Genomic DNA, 24,235 nt, shown 5'->3' with positions numbered 1-24,235 from the left:
ACCAGGCCTAGACCAAAACTATGGGGCATCTTTCTTTATCTCTCAGCTGTGAAACATGACCTCCTCTATGGATCGTGATGGAGGAGCTGCCAGTATTGTCCAGTGAGAGCTGGGAGCCATGACTGTCGCATCGAAGCCTAGCAGGTAGTCCCATTTAAAGGAAGGAGAAGCCATTGAGGTTTTATAATGGAGGTGGCTTGAGGCCATGATAGCCTTGGTTTTAAAGAACTCTCATGAATATTCAAGCATTGGTAATCACACAGGGATATTGTCCATTAAGAGTCGGTTTGTGGCCTTCATTTCAGGGCTTCGGAATAGTGTAATAAAATAAAATAAGTAAATGCGCTATGCTTTTACCGTAATTGTTGTAGGCTTCGTCATTGGTTCCATGGCCATATTCGTAATATTCAGAAATGCTGAAAATTAAAAAATGTTATTAAAAAACAATGTTGAGACAAAGAGTAGCGTAATACCTTCCATTAGTCAAGCTCTTTACAAAGGGCTTTGGGCCTCTCACTAATGCAGTACAGAATACAGTTGAAGTCGGAGGTTTACATACACTAAAGTCATTAAAACTCGTTTTTCAACCACTCCACAAATTTCTTGTTAACAAACTATAGTTTTGTCAAGTCGGTTAGGACATCTACTTTGTGCACGACACAAGTAATTTTTCCAACAATTGTTTACAGACAGATTATTTCACTTATAATTCACTGTATCACAATTCCAGTAGGTCAAAAGTTTACATACACTAAGTTGACTGTGCCTTTAAACAGCTTGGAAAATTCCAGAAAATGATGTCATGGCTTTAGAAGGTTCTGATAGGCTAATTGACATCATTTGTGTGAATTGGAGGTGTACCTGGGGATGTATTTCAAGGCCTACCTTCAAACTCAGTGCCTCTTTGCTTGGCATCACGGGAAAATCAAAAGAAATCAGCCAAGACCTCAGAAAAAAAATTGTAGACCTCCACAAGTCTGGTTCATTCTTGGGAGCAATTTCCAAACGCCTGAAGGTACCACGATCATCCGTACAAACAATAGTACGCAAGTATAAACACCATGGGACCACGCAGCCGTCATACCGCTCAGGAAGGAGACGCGTTCTGTCTCCTAGAGATGAACGTACTTTGGTGCGAAAAGTGCAAATCAATCCCAGAACAACAGCAAAGGACCTTGTGAAGATGCTGGAGGAAACAGGTACAAAAGTATCTATATCCACAGTAAAACGAGTCCTATATCGACATAACCTGAAAGGCCACTCAGCAAGGAAGAAGCCACTGCTCCAAAACCGCCAGACAAAAGTGCACATGGGGACAAAGATCGTACTTTTTGGAGAAATGTCCTCTGGTCTGATGAAACATTCAAATAGGGAACTGTTTGGCCATAATGACCGTCGTTATGTTTGGAGGAAAAAGGGGGATGCTTGCAAGCCGAAGAACACCATCCCAACCGTGAAGCACGGGGGTGGCAGCATCATGTTGTGGTGGTGCTTTGCTGCAGGAGGGACTGGTGCACTTCACATAATAGATGGCATCATGAGGGAGGAAAAATGTGTGGATATATTGAAGCAACATCTCAAGACGTCAGTCAGGAAGTTAAAGCTTGGTCGCAAACGGGTCTTTCAAATGGACATGACCCCAAGCGTACTTCCAAAGTTGTGGCAAAATGGCTTAAGTACAACAAAGTCAAGGTATTGGAGTGGCCTTCACAAAGCCCTGACCTCAATCCTATAGAAAATTTGTGGGCAGAACTGAAAAAGTGTGTGCGAGCAAGGAGGCCTACAAACCTGACTCAGTTACACCAGCACTGTCAGGAGGAATTTTTACTAGGATTAAATGTCAGGAATTGTGAAGAACTGATTTTAAATGTATTTGGCTAAGGTGTATGTAAACTTCCAACTTCAACTGTATATACATTTTGTATTTTAACCTTTATTTAACTAGGCAAGTCAGTTAAGAACAAATTCTTATTTACAATGACGACCTACCCCGGTCAAACTCTGCCCTAACCAGGACAACGCTGGGCCAATTGTGCGCCGCCCTATGAGACTCCCGATCACGGTCGGTTGTGATACAGCCCGGGATTGAACTAGGGTCTGTAGTGACGCCTCTAGCACTGCAATGCAGTGCCGTAGACCGCTGCGCCACTCTGGAGCACTCAGAGGATGATTCATCATTGTAACACCACAACCAACTACGCCACTTTCTGATGGCATTTTCACCGTGAACAATGCTGCAATGCCGATTCATGATTCAGTATTACAAAATTGTTTTAGATTACCTGCCGTCCTGATTGACTGTCTAATACAAACGGTACGGTTATTTAGAAGGGGGGAATATGGAGCCTTAATGATTATGTTAGTCCAATATTTACAGATGGAATCGAAATAGTAAAAAAAAAAATATTGTCTCATTGAATATATTGTACATTGTGTTAGTTTTTTAATCCCTATTAATGATTTATACTGTATATTTAATTTGAAGTGATGTGTGAAGTACAGAATATTGTATATACAAAATATATAAAGGAAACACAGCTATAACTCTATTACTATGCAATAAGTTAAAAAGTGCAAACGGGCTAATCTGAAACGGTCAAACTTCACTAAAAACCTTTTGAATATGACAAAGTGCCCTCAGGAGAGGTTGTTTCACAGTAATATTGCAAATACTGCAGTTAAGAACAAAAATCTATATTGGGGAGGAAGACAAAGACTGAGAAATTGGCAATGTTCTAAACAAACGAGAATGGAGAATGGTCTGACAATTATGTGCATATGTATGCAAACAATATTCATACTTGATCAAAATTACGTTTACCTTGCAAAAAGAGGAACGCTTAAGTATGCAACGCTTGCCTTCTTTTAGCTAACTCACCTCTTTGACTGATTGCTGTAGTTCTCCTCATAGGCATCATAACTCTGGTCATCATATTCACCGTCATATCCATCATCATAGCCCTGCAGGTCAAAGAAAAAGCATGCTGCATAAGAAACCTCTGCCAAAGTAAAAGCAGCTCTGTTTCAAACCTAGCATGAGTCTTAATTGTTTAGGGTTGGGACATTAAAAAATCAATGCTTAATTCCATGGGCGAAAGATCTCTGTTACACATATAGTCCCTGAATGGGAGGGGTGACAACACTAAATCATGTCTAACACGGACTATTGATTAGGGTTTGCAGGGAAGCTGTCTTGCTAGCAGGGTGTATCAGACACTCTGTTCACCTCTGACCTTTAGCCAACACTAATACGGCCTTTACTCTTGATCAGTGACTGTTGTAATGATCAACACAGAGAAAAAAGTAACTTCAATATAAACCTGCCGCTCATCAATGAAGTACACAATAATAATGTAGTAAAATACATATATACTGTATAAACATGATACTCTAAGGTCTGACAACAAAGTATATCAATCCGGTTGTACATGATCTAATTATTGTGGACTGTACACTATTTTGTATCCAAGGAATGGGGAAAGCATATAAAAGGAGAAATTTACTGCTATTCGCTTCATTACTATTTAGTTAAAGTCCATACTACAATACAGTCTGTACTCAGTTTTTCTATTTCTGTAGTTGTAGAAACAACACTTGCTATCCTTGAGTCATGATTGCGAAACACTTTCCCCAGACTTCACTGTCTAAAACACCCACAATACCCAGAGAGCGATTGTTTCAGCGACGGTCTTTTGTATTTTTAGTTATAATACGTATATGATCATGTTTACCGTAATGTCTTCCCAGACACTGGAGAAGACAGGAAAAATAGGCATACAGTATATCTTCCTTTAATGAGCCTGGCTGCACAGAGGCTGCAGACAGTCAGTGTTCATATTATGACAAGGCTGTTGTAGCAGACCCAGGCTCCAGGCTGAGCTACTCTTTTCAACGTGTGCTACTGCTGTTTAATCCTCTCTGCTGTCACTGCCATGTTTATTTCTGGCCCTGCTATCTCCTCTGTCACATTTCTGAAGGTGAAGCCACTTTCTAATCATTGGATCTTGCTTATTTTAAGCATTTTGGTTGGTTTTCAAAGTGCATCATTTCTGTCAATCATCATCATTCTGTAATCTCCTGGGGTCTTCTCATCCTTATACTCACGCAAAAAATGTCTGCCATTGCAGTCAAATTGTTTTCTCTTTCTTTTGATGAATAGCTTCAATATCCATCAAAGTTGGGATCTTTTTGTTATTTAACTAGGCAAGTCAGTTAAGAACAAATTCTTATTTACAATGACGGCCTACACCGGTGACAATTGTGCGCCGCCCTATGGGACTCCCAATCACAGCCGGATGTGATTCAGCCTGGATTCGAACCAGGGACTGTAGTTCGCCTCTTGCACTGAGATGCAGTGCCTTAGACCACTGCCACAATCAGGAGCCCTGCTGATGCTATTGAACAAGCCAGGAGTAAATAAATGAAGTGAACTAGTATACATAGAATCTTTGCATTCACAGTAAATGCAGATGTCACTGTCAGTACAAAGGAACTGGTGACGGTTCGCCTCAGAACACCTTAGCTGTGAAGAAGTTTAATCATAGAAAGTCATGATCATCATCTGACTGTTTTAATAACCTACCAGAAAATACAAGGGTTTGGTGCTACAATAATAACCCTGCAATAATCCTCTCCAAAGATATGAATATTATCCAACTACATGGATTGCTCTATTGCTATGAAAACCACTTCTGCCAAGACTTTCATGCGTGAATACTCATCAACTGCCTTATGACAGACAGTCTTCATGTGACTTTAATAATTCCCTTCCCTCACAGCTACTTGGAATAAATATGAAATAACATTCTCTATTTTAATAACGCATGCTACAGTAGCTTCTCTACATAAAGTATGTTCAATAAAAAAAGACACGGGAAAAGTTGTCAAATGAAGCTTTAGTCTACTGAGATATCCGCCTGTCTCTTTTGTTGGCTCAAGACTATTTAAATTCTGCTTTGGGCTCTTGTGTGGCTTTATACAAGTATGAACATGGATTTGACTAAATTGAAGTTAGGGATTATGTCAGGGATTAAGTTGTTCAGGGGATCTAATTTCACTTCCTATCTCTGAGTATTTTTCCATAATGACAGGGTCAGAGGCCTACCTATCTCATTAACTGACCGTTTTGTTAGCATTCCCAGCTGACAGAACGCTCCACATCGCCTCGGCACTGTATGCCGCTGACATGTAAAACAGTCAGGGGAGAGACGGCCAGGATCATGTCAATATAGGACAATTCTGCAATTACATATTGCTTCAATTTCAAGGTCATCATGTACTTGCGTTGTAACAAAATGGAATGTAATTATCCCTACATGTCCTAAAAATAAAAATAAATATTTGGTGACAGATTACTTTCACTCATTACGTATAATAAATGTACTGCTTTCCAATTTCCACTACCATGACAGCTAGTCTGAACGACTGTTGTTGACGTTTTTCAATGGAAAAAAACCCATAAAAAATGAAAATGTGACCTGATCTGTGAACTGTTCCTAACTACGGTGGATGTCAAAGACGAGATGCGGTCTATCAGCTTTTGATTGGCTACTGTCTTGCTACAGTATCACTATATCAATATCATGCTTGTTTACAGAGCCCTGGATTTTCACCTCGCTGAACTTTACATGCTTTTGCAAGACGCAATGCATAACAGGTGCTGCGGTCGGCCAGGCCCTCTAGTTAATGAAGCGTGATCCTTATATTTCAACGCTCATTTGAAAAACCAATTAACGCTGGTGCTATTGAACAAGCAAGGAGGAAATAAATCAAGTGTTAACACACGGGCTGGAGAGTCCTGGCTCACTGTAATTAGGACAGCGAGGAGCGTATAAGGAGTTAAAGGCCGTCAGCTCTATGCTTCATTATCAATTGACAACCTGTATGTCCCATGACAGTGACTGATCTGCGCACAGGGCTGCCTCTGAATGCAGAGCCCCCGAAAATGAGAAAGGAGAGTAAATGAGTGGTGGGTTCCTTTGTCTTTCTGCTTCAATCCAGTTTTTGTGGCTGAACGGATTTGATTTGACTTCTATGCATATTCAAGCGACTCACTCTGCTTTATGCATTTCACATTTATTGCAGCCTGTGAGAGACATAAAAAGAGTCCACAAAAAGGGAGTACTGCTCAAGCTGTTATTCAGTCTGGGAGTTTTCCTTCTATTTGAATCAAATGAGTAATATAAAGTAACATAATAAACATACAAATCCAAATAGTGAAGACCTTGGAGAGCACTGTTCTCATGACCAAATAGGGTTATGGTCCTAACTGGTCTCATAGAGAAATAAGAATATGTTGTATTTGCCAAATGTATTTTGTAGCTTTCCTCCTCTTCTAAGGCTGTCAGGAATCCCTTGGATTGCAACTGATACCAAGGCTTTTGGGTATTCTGCCTACTTCTGAGTCAGAGTATGAAATGATTAAACAATCTATTTGAGGTGTGTCTCTTACATGTGTTTTATTAAACAGGGGAGTTGTGCATGGAGAATTCCATTTCCATAATTAGTTCACAAATGGGAACTCAGCAGTGTAACCAAGCCTATTGTTAAAAAGCAATTACTCCAGACGTGCATGCCATCCTTAAAGGTAGCCCAAGAAAAGCAATTTTGTTCCATTTTATCATGCATGTTGTTCCTAGAATGCAAGCTTTATCCCATATGTAGAATAGTGAGCATAAAAAATAGGGTGCGTGAAAGAGCTATATCAATATTTTATCTGACACCACATTTGAGAAATACACACATTGATTCAACTATTAGAATTTCACGTATCTTTGGAGATCACATAGAGAAAAGTGTTCCATTTCCACAGTGTGACGTTGGGCTATTATATCTATTCTGTTCGGGGATAAATATATATATTTTTCAAAGCCTCACCAAGCCCTGCATTTAATCACATTATGGCCTTCTCTGGGTAGCCTCTGTAGAGTTGGTGTGTTCAGATTTAACACTAAGAAATACAATACACATTCTTTCATTTACTTTTTTCATGTGTATTGTTTGTGGTCTGCCATCAGAGACAGAGTATGCGATTTAGTATTGGCCTTAAACTTATCAAGCACACATGAATCTGGTTTGGATCTTGGCCAATGATCTTGAGTGTTGAGCTTAGTTTAGGTCTGGATCAGACCTGGGTTCAAATACTGTTTTAAATATTTAAATTACTTTCACACACATTTCGAAGTAAGTATTTGGACTATTTTGGTTTGAAAAATACAATCGTTGAATATGGAATGTATTTGGAAATACATTTGGAAAGTATCGGCATGTATTTTCAAATACAAATATTTAAATACTCCATGCATTTGAACCCAGGTGTGTTTGGTCCCCGTGTATTAAAGCATGTATTTGAACCCAGGTGTGTTTGGTCCTCATGTATTAAGGCATGTATTTGAACCCAGGTGTGTTTGGTCCTCATGTATTAAGGCATGTATTTGAACCCAGGTGTGTTTGGTCCTCATGTATTAAGGCATGTATTTGAACCCAGGTGTGTTTGGTCCTCATGTATTAAGGCATGTATTTGAACCCAGGTGTGTTTGGTCCCCGTGTATTAAAGCATGTATTTGAACCCAGGTGTGTTTGGTCCTCATGTATTAAGGCATGTATTTGAACCCAGGTGTGTTTGGTCCTCATGTATTAAGGCATGTATTTGAACCCAGGTGTGTTTGGTCCTCATGTATTAAGGCATGTATTTGAACACAGGTGTGTTTGGTGCTCATGTATTAAAGCATGTATTTGAACCCAGGTCTGGTCTGGATCTGGGTCTCAAGAGGTCTGCTCTAGATCTTGTGATGTCTGGAACTGATGTGGGTCTGTGTAAGTTGTGTGTAAGTTCTTGTAGTCCCTAGTCTCTTTTCCCTTCCTTTGTACACAGTTAGTACACTGCTCAGAAAATAAAGGGAACGCTAAAATAACACATCCTAGATCTGAATGAATGAAATAATGTTATTAAATACTTTTTTCTTTACATAGTTGAATGTGCTGACAACAAAATCACACAAAAATAATCAATGGAAATCCAATTTATCAACCCATGGAGGTCTGGATTTGGAGTCACACTCAAAATTAAAGTGGAAAACCACACCACAGGCTGATCCAACTTTGATGTAATGTCCTTAAAACAAGTCAAAATGAGACCCAGTAGTGTGTGTGGCCTCCACGTGCCTGTATGACCTCCCTACAACGCCTGGGCATGCTCCTGATGAGGTGGCGGATGGTCTCCTGAGGGATCTCCTCCCAGACCTGGACTAAAGCATCCGCCAACTCCTGGACAGTCTGTGGTGCAACATGGTGTTGGTGGATGGAGCGAGACATGATGTCCCAGATGTGCTCAATTGGATTCAGGTCTGGGGAACGGGCGGGCCAGTCCATAGCATCAATGCCTTCCTCTTGCAGGAACTGCTGACACACTCCAGCCACATGAGGTCTAGCATTGTCTTGCATTAGAAGGAACCCAGGGCCAACCGCACCAGCATATGGTCTCACAAGGGGTCTGAGGATCTCATCTCGGTACCTAATGGCAGTCAGGCTACCTCTGGCGAGCACATGGAGGGCTGTGCGCCCCCCCCCCAAAGAAACGCCACCCCACACCATGACTGACCCACCGCCAAACCGGTCATGCTGGAGGATGTTGCAGGCAGCAGAACGTTCTCCACGGCGTCTCCAGACTCTGTCACGTCTGTCACATGTGCTCAGTGTGAATCTGCTTTCATCTGTGAAGAGCACAGGGCGCCAGTGGCGAATTTGCCAATCTTGGTGTTCTCTGGCAAATGCCAAACGTCCTGCACGGTGTTGGGCTATAAGCACAACCCCCACCTGTGGACGTCGGGCCCTCATACCACCCTCATGGAGTCTGTTTCTGACCGTTTGAGCAGACACATGCACATTTGTGGCCTGCTGGAGGTCATTTTGCAGGGCTCTGGCAGTGCTACTCCTGCTCCTCCTTGCACAAAGGCGGAGGTAGCGGTCCTGCTGCTGGGTTGTTGCCCTCCTACGGCCTCCTCCACGTCTCCTGATGTACTGGCCTGTCTCCTGGTAGCGCCTCCATGCTCTGGACACTACGCTGACAGACACAGCAAACCTTCTTGCCACAGCTCGCATTGATGTGCCATCCTGGATGAGCTGCACTACCTGAGCCACTTGTGTGGGTTGTAGACTCCGTCTCATGCTACCACTAGAGTGAAAGCACCGCCAGCATTCAAAAGTGACCAAAACATCAGCCAGGAAGCATAGGAACTGAGAAGTGGTCTGTGGTCCCCACCTGCAGAACCACTCCTTTATTGGGGGTGTCTTGCTAATTGCCTATAATTTCCACCTGTTGTCTATTCCATTTGCACAACAGCATGTGACATTTATTGTCAATCAGTGTTGCTTCCTAAGTGGACAGTTTGATTTCACAGAAGTGTGATTGACTTGGAGTTACATTGTGTTGTTTAAGTGTTCCCTTTATTTTTTTGAGCAGTATATTATTTATTATTTCCTCTTATTTTTGGTGGAGTCATTGTATATGATATATATTTAGTAATTCTATGATTCATTCTATTTAAAAGGCAATTGTTCCTTGATATGCATAATTGTAACACGTCTTCTGTTCAGTCTGGTCTAGACATCTATTGTCAAGCCCAAGTCATGGAATCCCAATCACAACAGCTACCGAAAACTTTTGTGATACAGTTTAGAAATAATTCAGTTCTGCCACTGCCAGTGTCAAGACTTCCGCCGAAGTCGGCTCCTCTCCTTGTTCGTTCGGCGATCGACGTCACCGGCTTTCTAGCCATCGCCGCTCCATTTTTCTATTATTCATTTGTCTTGTCTTGTTTCCATACACACCTGGTTTTCATTTCCCCAATCAATCTACTTCTATTTAACCCTCTGTCTCCCATCATGTTTTGTGTATAATTGTTTCATGTTTTTCGTGGTGTTTGATTTACGCGCTTTACTTTGGTTATGTTCTGTGGTTTTGAGCGCATTTTGATTTATGTAGTGCTCTCGTGTTTTGGAACTATAATAAAGTGTGCTCTCATCCTTCTAGACCTATCTGCTGCCTTTGATACTGTGAACCATCAGATCCTCCTCTCCACCCTCTCCGAGCTGGGCATCTCCGGCGCGGCCCACGCTTGGATTGCGTCCTACCTGACAGGTCGCTCCTACCAGGTGGCGTGGCGAGAATCTGTCTCCGCACCACGTGCTCTCACCACTGGTGTCCCCCAGGGCTCTGTTCTAGGCCCTCTCCTATTCTCACTATACACCAAGTCACTTGGCTCTGTCATATCCTCACATGGTCTCTCCTATCATTGCTATGCAGACGACACACAATTAATCTTCTCCTTTCCCCCTTCTGATAACCAGGTGGCGAATCGCATCTCTGCATGTCTGGCAGACATATCAGTGTGGATGACGGATCACCACCTCAAGCTGAACCTCGGCAAGACAGAGCTGCTCTTCCTCCCGGGGAAGGACTGCCCGTTCCATGATCTCGCCATCACGGTTGACAACTCCCTTGTGTCCTCCTCCCAGAGTGCTAAGAACCTTGGCGTGACCCTGGACAACACCCTGTCGTTCTCCACTAACATCAAGGCGGTGACCCGATCCTGTAGGTTCATGCTCTACAACATTCGCAGAGTACGACCCTGCCTCACACAGGAAGCAGCGCAGGTCCTAGTCCAGGCACTTGTCATCTCCCGTCTGGATTACTGCAACTCGCTGTTGGCTGGGCTCCCTGCCTGTGCCATTAAACCCCTACAACTCATCCAGAACGCCGCAGCCCGTCTGGTGTTCAACCTTCCCAAGTTCTCTCACGTCACCCCGCTCCTCCGCTCTCTCCACTGGCTTCCAGTTGAAGCTCGCATCCGCTACAAGTCCATGGTGCTTGCCTACGGAGCTGTGAGGGGAACGGCACCTCCGTACCTTCAGGCTCTGATCAGGCCCTACATCCAAACAAGGGCACTGCGTTCATCCACCTCTGGCCTGCTCGCCTCCCTACCTCTGAGGAAGCACAGTTCCCGCTCAGCCCAGTCAAAACTGTTCGCTGCTCTGGCACCCCAATGGTGGAACAAGCTCCCTCACGACGCCAGGACAGCGGAGTCAATCACCACCTTCCGGAGACACCTGAAACCCCACCTCTTTAAGGAATACCTGGGATAGGATAAAGTAATCCTTCTAACCCCCCCCTAAAAGATTTAGATGCACTATTGTAAAGTGGTTGTTCCACTGGATATCATAAGGTGAATGCACCAATTTGTAAGTCGCTCTGGATAAGAGCGTCTGCTAAATGACTTAAATGTAATGTAAATGTGCTTGGTTACATTTCGCCTCTTTCCTGCACCTGACTTCGCCTCTCAAACACCCGATATTGACAGCCAGTTCTGCCATAGTTGGCAAGCCAGTAAATTAGCTTGATGAAACAGCAAACCACTACATTTCCTCTGAAGTGAGTCAATTCACAAAATAGCAGGATCCATTTAGTTTTTTTTGTGTGAATTGTTGTTTGGCTTAAAGTGGGAGTGGGTGACAGTGAAAGCAGGAAAATAAACCGGCTTTAGCTGTGCTGATCCACGGAAGAGCTATGATTACCTGGATTTCAATATGTTGGTTTGTTTAAACAAAAGAAGAGGTAAAGCCATGCAACATGATGTTTTTTCATATTATGTTACGGCATAAGCTAGGTTAATCTACGGGATACAAAAACAACAATTCATAGGCAGATCAATGACATTTCGAGATCTAGAAAAGCACTCAAATACAAAAATACCAAGCACAACAACGAGGTAATGTCTGTGCTTTCACTTCCTTTTACACTGTATATAATGTTTCAAAATATAGAGAATATCAAGGTTCCATTCTCTCTCTCTCTCTCTCTCTCTCTCTCTCTTTCTCTCTCTCTCTCTCTCAGCTGTGAATCAATACTATGCGTAACAGGTGTGATTATGGTCATTGTATCAGTTTTATGAGGGAGACTGACAACCTGACAGAGGCCATAGCTTCCTCTGGAGAAATTCCTATTACACCACGAGAAGTGTGTACTTCATGACATAGACTGACCAGCTGAATCCAGGTGAAAGCTATGATCCCTTATTGATGTCACCTGTTAAATCCACTTCAATCAGTGTAGATGAAGGGGAGGAGAGGTTAAATAAGGGCAGGACAAAATATTGAAGTGCCTTTGAATGGGGTATGGTAGTAGGTGCCAGACGCACTGGTTTGAGTGTGTCAAGAACTGCAATGCTGCTGGGTCTTTTACACTCAACAGTTTCCTGTGTGTATCAACAATGGTCCACCACCCAAAGGACATCCAGCCAAAACTGTGGGAAGCTTTGGAGTCAACATGGGCCAGCATCCCTGTGGAACGCTTTCGACACCTTGTAGAGTCCATGCCCCGACAAATGTAGATTGTTCTGAGGGCAAAAAGGATGCAACTCAATATTAGGAAGGTTCATATTGTTTTGTACACTCAGTGCATATTCAGTATTCAGCATATACAGTATGTCTTCACAATGACAAATAGAGGAAAGTAGCGACAGGAAAAAACACCTTTTTGAAGCTTTAGTCTACTAAGATACTCGCCTGTCTCTTTTGTTGCCTCAACACTATTTAAGTTCTGCTTTGGGCTCTTGTGTGGCTTTATATGAGTATGAACATGGATATGACAAAATTAAAGTTAGGGATAAAGTTATGTCAGGGATTAAAATACTTTTTGTTGAATTATCTTGACCACGACCATATTCTGCACCCCCATCAAGGAGGAGGTAATGGTTGAGGACAGAGAACAGTCGCTAAGGCATCACAGCATCCTGTACACTCCAGTGGGAAAAAATACCATGACCTTATAGAGAGAGAGGTTTGCCTACGCTCTGGGAAAAACACTCTGAGAGAAAAATGAGTACTGGAGTAGAGGATAGAGCAAGGTGAGATTCGTGGGGGGAAAATAAGAGGGGAAAAAATGTTCTGGACAAACTCCTTCATTCTTTAATCCCCTGGTATCTGTCTGTGCTCCCACCTTCACTCCAAACCCCCAATTACTGTGGAGAAAAATGTCCAGCTTTTTGCCTCTCAAGAAATACACAGGCTCTCGCTCAGAACTCAATTCGGCTTTGGTAATGAGACTGTGCTTGTGCATTTCCCCATGCAGACAGGCCAATCTTCCAATTGCCAGCACACACAGAGACTTCGCATAGCGGGAAAGCTCGGTGGAAATTGACTAGTGAAAATATAGCTTTTTTCATTAGGTTACAATTGAATGTTCACCTTGTTCAACTCTTTTAACATGACTTTGAATGTCCCCGAAATCTGAGGGATTTTTTTAACATCTAAAATTGTGAATTGTTCTTTATCTATAGGCCTATGTACTCTTTATCATCATGTCTTATAAATTAAATATTTTCCATTTAGTCTAGTGGCAATATGTCATTATGAGGTATTTTGTGTAGACTGATAAGGGGAAAAAATGATTTAATACATTTTAGAATAAGGCTGTAACGGAATAGAATGTGGAAAAAGTCAAGGGGTCAGAACACTTTCCGAATGCACTGTATTCAACATCAAAATGTACAAGTGGGGAAAAGTGGGTCAGACTTACGTAGTCGTCGTATGATTCGTGTGTGACGGGCAACAGTGGGGGTCTGTATCCGGGGTTCCCTGGTGCTCCCCTTGCCCTGGGAGCGGGTACTCCTCTCGCTAATGTGGCTTGTGGCAGTGCACTCCGTGTACCCGCTGTCCCTCTGGGTGCAACTGCCCCTCTGCCTCCCCGTCCCCTGTTTAAAAAACAAAACATCAATGAGAGATTAGATCATAACATGATATTACGTAGTCTGGCCATCTTGAACATTGACATTGTCCCTTGTGAAATAAGTATATTCAAAAAGCACATGTGTAGTGTACTACGAATATGTTGAGCAAAATACCGATGTAGGATCTTAATATGATCACCCTATTGCAATGCAGGAAACTTAAAACTTGTAGTGTATTTGAGGTTTAAAATTACTTATGAAGTTTGTAACTTCCACTTAAAAATGGCAGACTTGATTTTCCCTTACGAAAGATGTATCAACCCTTACACAAATTTCCATTCATTATAATCCACATAATAATTCACATTTCCTGTTGCTTTAGGATTATTTCCCCGCTGTAGCAAACTGGCTCAAATTAAGATCCTACATTTGTAGACCAGAAACCACCACTATGGGTATTGATGGCATCTCAAAAATGTCCAGTATGGAAATGAAATGGTCCTCTCTTGATTTCAAACAACTATGTGCAACAATGGAATGAAATTCATCAATCAGAATACCAAGGCAGCAAGTGCTGACCTCAACACTTGTTTCTAATGTATGCAGATACAGTATTATACAGACTGCCTCAGTCACGAGCTTGAGTGTTGTCAAGTGGAAGATAAGCATAACCTTTTCTCCTCAGACAGATTTAGTCATAATGATGTTTGAAGCAGAACAGTTATCATATCGCTTTTCTCCCAGACAAGCTATTCATTCAGACGCTGCACTGTTATTCCAATGGCCTGGAGAATCAGCTCTACCTATATTTGTAGAGAATCCTCAAGCAGCCGTTCCGGCAAACATTCCCAGAACATTAGCTAACATTCCCATTAAGTCATAGTTAGGGTTTGGTAACATTAGGATGATAACGTCCCACAAACATTCAAATAATGTTTTTAACTACTCCCCCTAAAATTGAAATGAAGTATCCTTGGAACGTTCACCCAACATTCACTAAAATGTTGTTCACAACGTCTGTAAAAACTACCACAGAATATTCCCCTAAGGTTCTCATTAGGTTGCCAGGGAATGTAGTAACACAATATTCCGGTAATGTTCTTAGAACATACTGCCAAAACAAAATGTGGGAGCAATAGAAGTGGTTCAGAGGAAACATTACAGGAATAAATGAACAAGACATTTTCATGTGATTTGCCATATTTTTTTTTACATGGACTGCTGTGCAACTAACTTCCTCAACAGTAAGGTAACACTAACACATGAAAGGACCCTGTTCAAAACAAAATTGTATCATTCTGGGCAAATAGGAATAACATTCTAAGAACATTGAAGGAATGTTTTGTGCACCCTGATACAAACATTGTAAGAATGTCATCACAACTAGACAGATGTTGTGCTTTGGGAACCTATCTCTTGTAATGTACCCGCACTGTTCCCACAACCTAATGAAATGTTCTGGGAACCTTTAAAGAACTCAGGACTGCTGTTCTGTCAATATTCTTGCAACATCAAAGGAATGTTTTGTGCACCCTGATACATACATTATCTGAATGTCAGCACAACAGGACAGCTTTATTGTTTTGGGAACCTATCTCTTGACATATCCCCACAATGTTCCCAAAACCTAAGTAAATGTTGAACAAAATTTGAAAGAACCTATCTGGTGAATGTTGTTTGCACACTAAAATAAACATTATATAATCATCTGCACAACTGGATGGTTTTTGTGTTTTGGGAATGTCCCCACAATGTCCCACCAGACTTTTCCCCCAACTGAATGAAACAGACTAAATGTGTTCTGGGAATATTCTTGCAACGTCAGGCGGATGTTTATGCAAACATTGTATAATCATCAGCACAACTGGACAGGTTTTGTGTTATGAAAATATTTTCCGCAACCTAACAAATGTTCTGGGATCTTTCACAGAACACAGAACCAATTTTGGTTTGCTAGGCTGGCAGAGAAATGATCCGGGACCCACTGTGCTTATCCCAGTGAGGGAGGCTATACTTTTCAGGGTGCATTGACAGTTATTTGACTGTGCACACAACTCGCACCAATAGTCACAGATCAAAAGGCAAATGGGCCCGGACGCTGGTGTGTCTGCGCTGAAATTAGGGTGTTGGGAGGCGGATGCTGGGATGCTGTCTTCGGTCCTGAGATTTTACTGCCTAGAAGAGCCAGAGGAGCACCACAGGGAGTGCAGGGTGGATTTAAGGTCATAAAGCTGTCTGTATTTGGAGAACATCCAGACGTTTTAACACTAGCAAGATGGAGGAGGCCGAGATACACAGTCTTCTGGCACTGCTGATCCTTCACTAAAGCTAGCAGTCAATTATGATCCGAAAATACAAAGACTCCAAGGAGCATTACGGCCACATTACCGGTGCATATTTCTCATGGAGATTTACAGTAATAGCTTATCAGCGCAGCATAAGGAGCAAATCAGGGGAGGAACGTGGTGGTGATTCTAAATGAGCAGAATCAGAATCACATGAGAACACGGGCGTGTTTACGTCCATTACCACCTGAGGTAGTATAGTGCAAGCTGTCACCGTACACTCCAAATCCTTCAGGGACTGTCACACTGAAGACATGGCCATGGCCGGTGAAGATTGTATGAAATATGAATTATTGAGGTATGTCATGTCGTCTGAGATATTAAATATATAAATGATTCATATGTTACATAATGAATAATTAACAATATGTGCTTGAAACTAAATATGAATCATTCATCAAACGCGGTGTGAGTATTAAAAGCAATAAAGCCAAGATCACATTTTGATTGTGATCGTTGAGTTAAAGTTCACACAGATGCAAAACAAAACCACACAAATGCACATGCACACACACACACACACACACACACACACACACACACACACACACACACACACACACACACAATCAATAACCAGTAATGATTTGGGATGGAAACCCAAGCAGATCATAATCAACATGGCTGGTCTTTGCAAATACATACCGCGCGGTTGTCGTGGAAGCCAGCCGTAAGCCCCGCCCCCTTACTGTTCTCCCTCTGTTGGTGTCCTCTGATCCTCCGTTCAAGTAGGAGAGCTCCCTCAGCTGCTCCTGTCTGATCTCATCATTGTAGTCCTGTGGGAAAGAATACAACAGGCCTCAAAATAAATAAAAGAGAAGATTTGTCATCCGAACGCAACCGATGCTCGAAACCTCAACAAAGTTCTCCCAAATAAAAATTCAGAGGATATTCACAGGAAATGCATGATTTAGTTTAACACTGAATATTCATTTAGAGAATGTTCTGGTCAGAGTAGTTTAGGGGACCAAGTCTCAGTCTACTGAGAGTTAGAACAAAAGTCACCAAAAAAAGGCATTGTTTCTTGCCTTAAACTGGGCATCATTCACAAGTGATAGGCTAATATGGTCAACCATCACACTATTCTTGATTTAATCTTGTCTTTACATATACTAAATAATATCTGTGTGAAATTTGTTTTGATTTAGACCTGTCACGAAACAGGGACAGGGGGAAAAATACATGTCATCTATGTACTTAAATAGCGAATGGAGGTCGCGTTTCCCGTGGTTTATTTTTATGCCAGCCAGGTAGGCTATACTCTTGTTGTAAAGATAAGCAATGTGCTTAATATTAGGAAAGTTGATGGGATCCTCCTCTTTTTAATAGAGGCCATCACTCTGTTTTATTTAGGAGAACAAGTCTCAGTCTACTGAGAGTTGTTAGAACATTTTAGAACATTGAAATAGATGAGGGGAAATTCAAGGACATACATTAAAATCTCAGCATTAATAGTGTCTCAAAAGATAACGTCAGACAGCAATCCAAAACACACACAAACACAGAGGAAAACAGAGTGAAAATGTGATAACACTTTCTTTACTGTAAGGCATAAACATATAGCTAATGCTTTATAAATGCATTTATCTGCACCATCTGCACCAAGTCATTCAAGGTCCATGGCCTTGTATAGCTACATCATGTCCAGCTTCTGTCCGTCCTCCCTCAAGTAGGCCACAGATCTAAAAAAAAAACGATGTTATTAGACACTCAGCCTCTGAGTTTCAAAACTCTGTGGGGCTTTCAGAGGGTCACGTGAGAAACCAGGGGAAACAACTTATAATATTTGTCCTCATTTGCACTAAGAGTGGGTTGGGAGGGCATTGGAGGCCATATTGAAAGAAGCTATTATATTGTTCTTGTGTGTGAATATTGGGCGGCAGGTAGCTTAGTGGTTAGAGCGTTGGGCCAGTAACCGAGCTGACAAGGTAAAAATCTGTCGTTCTGCCCCTGAACGAGGCAGTTAACCCACTGTTCCTAGGCCATCATTGTAAATAAGAATTTGTTCTTAACCGACTTGCCAAGTTAAATATAAAATAAAAAATATTGCATTGCTGCCTCTTGATTCGTCAATGTTTCTCTCAGTCAGTCATTGAACATGAATAGGATCTGAATCACAGGCTAGATAACAAAGTGGATGAAACATATTTTATTATCTTGTCAACAGGCTTAGACAGATAAACAGGTCTCATTTCCTCCAACCACTTATCCTTGTCCTGTTTGCAAAGACAGCTAGGCTAAAACAAATATGAGAGATGGCATTGTGGACAGCACTCAGCCTCTACTTAGTTTAACCGCCCTGTACTGTTTTGGACTCTGACCTGGTTATGAACTCTTGCCTGTCCCCGACCTGCCTTTTGCCTACCCCTTGGACTATAATAAATATCAGAGCTCAAACCATCTGCCTCCTGTGCCTGCATCTGGGTCTCGCCTTGTGTCGTTATAGTACGAACTGACCATAACTGACCCAGCAAACTTGGACCAGCTCCATCACGCTGTCTCCCTGCTGGGAGCTACCATTAACAGACAGGAGGAGCTACTTCAGAACCTGATGGAGGGGTTCAAGGCGTTAATGGAGCAATTCCGTGAATTAGCTCACAGGCAGCACGGCACATCTGAGACCTCCAAGCCACTCAGTAACTTCCTTACTAGTGGTGGGTTTGTTCAGCCTACCCTGGCTCCCCGAGAATGCAGCTTACCTCCTCCGGAGCGATATGCAGGCAATCCTGGAACCCGCCGGGCGTTTCTTTCCCAGTGCTCCCTCATTTTTGAGCTACAGCCATCTTCGTTCCTTTCGGATCGATCGAAGATAACGTATCTAATTACGCTAATGTCCGGAAGGGTGCTCTCCTGGGCGACAGCTGTTTGGGAGCAACAATCTGCCGTTTGCCATAACCTGGACGATTTCATGGCGGAGGTGAGGAAGATATTTAATTTTCCGGTGCCCGGGAGAGAGGCGGCCCGAAAACTACTGAAGGTACATCAGAACTCCCGTAGTGTGGCAGACTACGCGGTAGATTTTCGCACATTGGCCGCCGAGAGTGCCTGGAAGAAGGCTCTGTTCGATACCTTCCTTCACGGACTGTCGGAGGAAATAAAAGACGAGCTCGCAGCTTGGAGTTGCCATTGGACTATTGGACCTTGATTCCCTCATCGCCGTTCCGATTAGTCCGTGTGGTGCCAGGACAAAAACCTCTCCCTCAATGTGATCAAGACAAAGGAGATGATTGTGGACTACAGGAAAAAGAGGACAAACTAACATGGTCCAAGCACACCAAGACAGTCATGAAGTGGGTACGACAAAACCTATTCCCCCTCAGGAGACTGAAAAGATTTTGCATGGGTCCTCAGATCCTCAACACGTTCTACAGCTGCACCATCGAGAGCATCCTGACTGGTTGCATCACTGCCTGGTATGGCAACTGCTCGGCCTCCGACTGCAAGCCACTACAAAGGATAGTGTGAACGGCCCAGTACATCACTGGGGCCAAGCTTCCTGCCATCCAGGACCTCTATACCAGGCGGTGTCAGAGGAAGGCCCTAAAAATTGTCAAAGATTCCAGCCACCCTAGTCATAGACTGTTCTCTCTGCTTCCGCATGGCAAGCGGTACCGGAGTGCCAAGTCTAGGTCCAAGAGGCTTCTAAACAGCTTCTACCCCCAAGCCATAAGAATCCTAAACATCTAGTGAAATGGCTACCCAGACTATTTGCATTGCCCCCCCTCCCCCTCTCCACACCACTGCCACTCTCTGTTGTCATCTATGCATAGTCACTTTAATAATTCTACCTACATGTACATACTACCTCAACTAACCGGTGCCCCCGCACTTGAGTCTGTACCGGCACCCCCCTGTATATATATATATTTTTTTTTTACTGCTGCTCTTTAATTACTTGTTACTTTTATCTCTTATTCTTATCCATATTTTTTTTAAACTTCACTAATGGTTAGGAGCTCGTAAGTAAGCATTTCACTTCACTCTCAAGGTCTACACCTTTTGTATTCGGCCATGTGACTAATAAAATGTGATTTGATTTGATTGATTGGCACCTACGAGAACGCCGGAGGGAGGAGGTCAGGTCTCAGGAACATTTGTTCATCCGCTGCTGCTTGCTCACCTCCGAAGGAATCCGGAAGTCCCCGAAGTGTGCATTTCCAAGAAGAGCCGAAGCCACCCGAGTTCCCTCGAGAATCACCGGGTGAGTCGGTTACTCCTGAGCTTATGCAACTGTTCAGAGCTGGATTATCGCCTAGGGAACATTCCCGTAGGCTGAGCTCCAACTCTTGTCTGTACTGTGGGGCTGCGGGATATAATATAGCCAGCTTCCCTGTTAAGAGACCTATATCTTTAGTAGGTACAAGTACTCTGGTGAGCCAGACTGGGAATTATCCAAGTCCCATCACCCGCACTCCTTTTCTTGTGATACTGCTGTGGGGAGACCAGTCTAAGTTTCTCCGGGCGCTCATTGACTCTGGGGCGGATGAGAATTTTATGGATGCTACCCTAGTTTCTGAATTAGGTATCCCCACTCAACCCCTCTCTGTTCCCATGGACGCTAGAGCACTGGACTGCGGCTCCATTGGAAGAGTTACCCACTGCGCTGTTCCTGTTAAACTGCGGGTTTCAGGAAATCACAGTGAGTCAATACAGCTTCTCCTCATTGATTCCCCTAGTGTTCCTGTTTTGGGATTTTCTTGGCTCCAAAAACACAACCCCATTATTGACTGGACCACGAGTTCAACCATGGGTTGGAGTCCGTTCTGTCATTCCCATTTCCTTAAAGCGGCGCAGCCTTCCCCGAGACGTCCTCCTCAGGGCTTAAGTAAAGCCTCGGATTTCTCTGCCGTTCCTGCAGAGTACCATGACCTCCTGGAGGTCTTCAGCAAGGCACGGGCTACTTCTCTTCCCCCGCAATGTCCCTACGATTGTGCTATTGACCTTCTCCTAGCCACCACACCGCCTCGTGGTCGGCTATATTCTCTATCCGGCCCGGAGACCAAGGCCATGGAGGAGTATATTGAGGACTCTGGCTGCTGGAGGCATCCATCCTTCTGCATCCCCTGCCAGCACAGGGTTTTTCTTTGTGGAAAAGAAGGACAAGACCCTATGTCCGTGCATTGACTACTGGGGTCTTAATGACATAACAATCAAGAATCGTTACCCCCTACCACTCCTCTCCTTGGCTTTTGAACCTCTTCAGGGGGCTACCATCTTCTCCAAGCTGGACCTTCGGAATGCCTACCACCTGGTTCGGATACGTGAAGGAGATGAGTGGAAGACAGCCTTCAACACTGCCAGTGGACATTATGAGTACCTTGTCATGCCATCCTGGACAAACACAACTTTCTCCAAAAGTTTACTAAGGGCTGGTAACAGGCTGATTTGTCAGCTAGTTCAGCCAGTAAAGGGGGCTTTACTATTCTTAGGTAGCGGAATTACTTTTGCTTCCCTCCAGGCCTGAGGGCACACACTTTCTAGTAGGCTTAACTGCTCGACTGAGGGACCTGAGCCATGACTGACCTTTCAAAGTATTTCACGGCTACAGATGTGAGTGCTACAGGAGGATAGTCATTTAGACAGGTTACCTTGGCACAGGGACTTTGGTGGTCTGCTTGAAACATATAGGCATTACAGACTGGGTCAGGGAGAGGTTGAAAATGTCAGTGAAGCCTCTTGCCAGCTGATCGGCGCATGCTCTGAGTACACGTCCTGGTAATCCGTCTGGCCCTACGGCCTTGTGATTGTTAACCTGTTTAAAGGCATTGCTCACAAGCACGCCCGTTGATTCATAGTATATATAAACAAATGGCCTTAAGCAACGTCTTGGTGTGAAGGAACTCGTAATTGGAAGTGTGTAGCTTAACCAAAGCGCAACAAATCTGATTGGGCTCGTGAAAGTTGGGTGTTGACAGAGGCTTTGAGAAAAACAAACAACTAAAGTCTACAAATAGCTGTAGGGGAGAGTGGGATAGGTTGAGCCAAAGAGGTAAGTTGAGCACCCCTTGTTCCTAGGAAACGATACACACAATTAATAATTGTACCAAATATTTAGGAAGAGGTCCTAATTTCATGGAGTTTGTGAAGGAAGACACCACATGGAAAAAGTGGTAAATTAGGTCCAAAATATTGATTTTCACCAAGTAAAATGTATTTATTGTGTTAGAGGTTTCATGATGCGTGTATCTAAACCAAAATAGATCATTTTGAGATTGTTCTATACATCAGTTGGTGTCTCTATAAGCTTCAATATGTAGTCATAAACCTAGCATGAAAGTGCATCCTTGTAGCTGTGTGGGTTAATATAGTCAAAATGTTTGAGTTGAGCCAATGCAATGGGGTAAGTTGAGCCAATGGTTGAGCCAATGGCAAGTCGAGCAAATTTTAAGTGTTTTCCTCCCAGGTGTAATGCCAGTGATGTAAAAAGTACATAATTGTCATACTTCAGTAAAAGTTAAGACAGATAACTTGTTTTGGTCACTTGATTGTGAACAGTACAGACGTCATGCCATGTAGCCACTGGCTACTCTTAAGGACACTGAAAATGAAAGGCTAACATCACCCCAATGATATCAACAATATTCACTCATTCATGCCATTTTGCATTTTGTGTTTAATGTCCAAAACATATTGACTAGTGACTTGAGGACATCCAGACGTGATCAAAATGGCTGTTTTCCAACGAGTGAATGAAGTAAATGCAATCAAGCCTGTTCCTAAATAATTTGCTCTGTAAAAAGGAAGCAATGCCTTGAATTGCTTCAAATGAAATCACTTGATTGCACCAAGTTTCCCCATAGTCAAAACTCGATGGGCTCAAATTGGATCGCAAAATAAATGCATTCCGAGATGAATAGATGTAATGGCTAGCCTGATGAGATCATTATGGAGGCCGTTGGGTGGCCAGGCTAGGCTAATTAGCCTCTGAATGAAAACTGAGTGGTAAAATGCTTGTAACTGAAGCAGGAGGCAACAACTTGCTGACAAAACACAGTGATTGAGCTTCGGTTGGGAGCTATTTCCAGAGAAGCTAATGAAACACTGGCAGAAAGAAAGAGAGGTTAAATTTGCCATTATAATAAGATGACCAAAATACCTGATATACAATATCATCAAAACAATTTTCAGAAGATTTCGCATTAATTGTTTCACTATTAGACAATAGTAGTGGTAATATTATTGTATAATGTAAGGGGAGCCAGACATTGCAGTGAAATACATAACTAGAGCGTTCTTACAGTACATTGGGGGATTTGTGGGTTGTGGTGTACAGCACCCTCATTGGGTCTGCGTTAGCAAGTGAGAGCATCTCTACCGTCAGTCCCCTCCCTAACAACTCCTCTGTGGTCCATACTGCTGATGACTGAGATATAGTACAGACACACCTGTTATTAAGTATTAATGCTGCACATTGTGCTGCATGAATCACTACTCTTCTGATACCAAGTGACAGTACGTGATCCAAGTCCCAACTCCTCACATACAATTTGAGCCCATCATAAACGCTGTGTCTCCCGCGTGCTAGCGTAGTAACGACTACCCCGCGGCTTCCCTGTTCCATCTATTGCTGTTCACTGGACCCTATGATCACTTGGCTACATAGCTGATGCCTGCTGGACTGTTCATTAATCACGGTACTCTATTTTATTTTTTGTTTATCTGTCGGCCCCAATACAGGCCCTGTGTGTAGTTAACCGACCCTATCTGCCCATTCATCGCCATTTTACCTGTTGTTGTTGTTGTCTTAGCTGATTAGCTGTTGTTGTCTTACCTGTTGTAGCCTTAGCTAGCTCTCCCAATCAACACCTGTGATTGCTTTATGCCTCGCTTTATGTCTCTCTCAAATGTCAATATGCCTTGTACACAGTTGTTTAGGATAGTTATTATTGTCTTAGTTACTGCGGAGCCCCTAGTCCCACTCAACATGCCTCAGATACTTCCTTTGTCCCACCTCCCACACATGTGAGGATCTCACCCAGCATAACTAGCCCGTCCAGAGATGCAACCTCTCTTATCATCACTCGGTTCCTGGGTTTACCTCCACTGTACCCGCACCCCACCATACCCCTGTCTGTACATTATGCCCTGAATCTATTCTACCACTCCCAGAAATCTGCTCCTTTTATTCTCTGTCCCCAACGCACTAGACGACCAGTTTTGCTAGCC

General features: G+C 43.0%; 1 protein-coding gene across 2 annotated transcripts in view; it reads right to left on the bottom strand.

The window, feature by feature from the left end:
- The window catches only part of LOC115153415 (KH domain-containing, RNA-binding, signal transduction-associated protein 2), a 121,681-nt gene that overhangs the window by 14,312 nt on the left and 83,134 nt on the right, over window positions 1-24,235 (bottom strand). For both annotated transcript variants that reach the window (XR_003867691.1, XM_029698848.1), the window contains exons 5-8: window positions 16,715-16,845; window positions 13,574-13,748; window positions 2,879-2,961; window positions 358-416 (exon numbers count right to left, since the gene is read on the bottom strand). Coding sequence is in view for 1 of the 2 variants with exons in the window: in XM_029698848.1 (XP_029554708.1) it covers window positions 358-416; window positions 2,879-2,961; window positions 13,574-13,748; window positions 16,715-16,845 (448 nt within the window). In the remaining variant the exon portion in view is untranslated. The remainder of the gene's footprint in view (window positions 1-357; window positions 417-2,878; window positions 2,962-13,573; window positions 13,749-16,714; window positions 16,846-24,235) is intronic.

This window comes from Salmo trutta, chromosome 18 (genome assembly GCF_901001165.1).
Source record: "Salmo trutta chromosome 18, fSalTru1.1, whole genome shotgun sequence".
Taxonomy (NCBI): Eukaryota; Metazoa; Chordata; class Actinopteri; order Salmoniformes; family Salmonidae; genus Salmo; species Salmo trutta.
The sequence above is the reverse complement of the archived record's forward strand: the minus strand, read 5'-3'. Positions and strand labels throughout refer to the sequence as shown.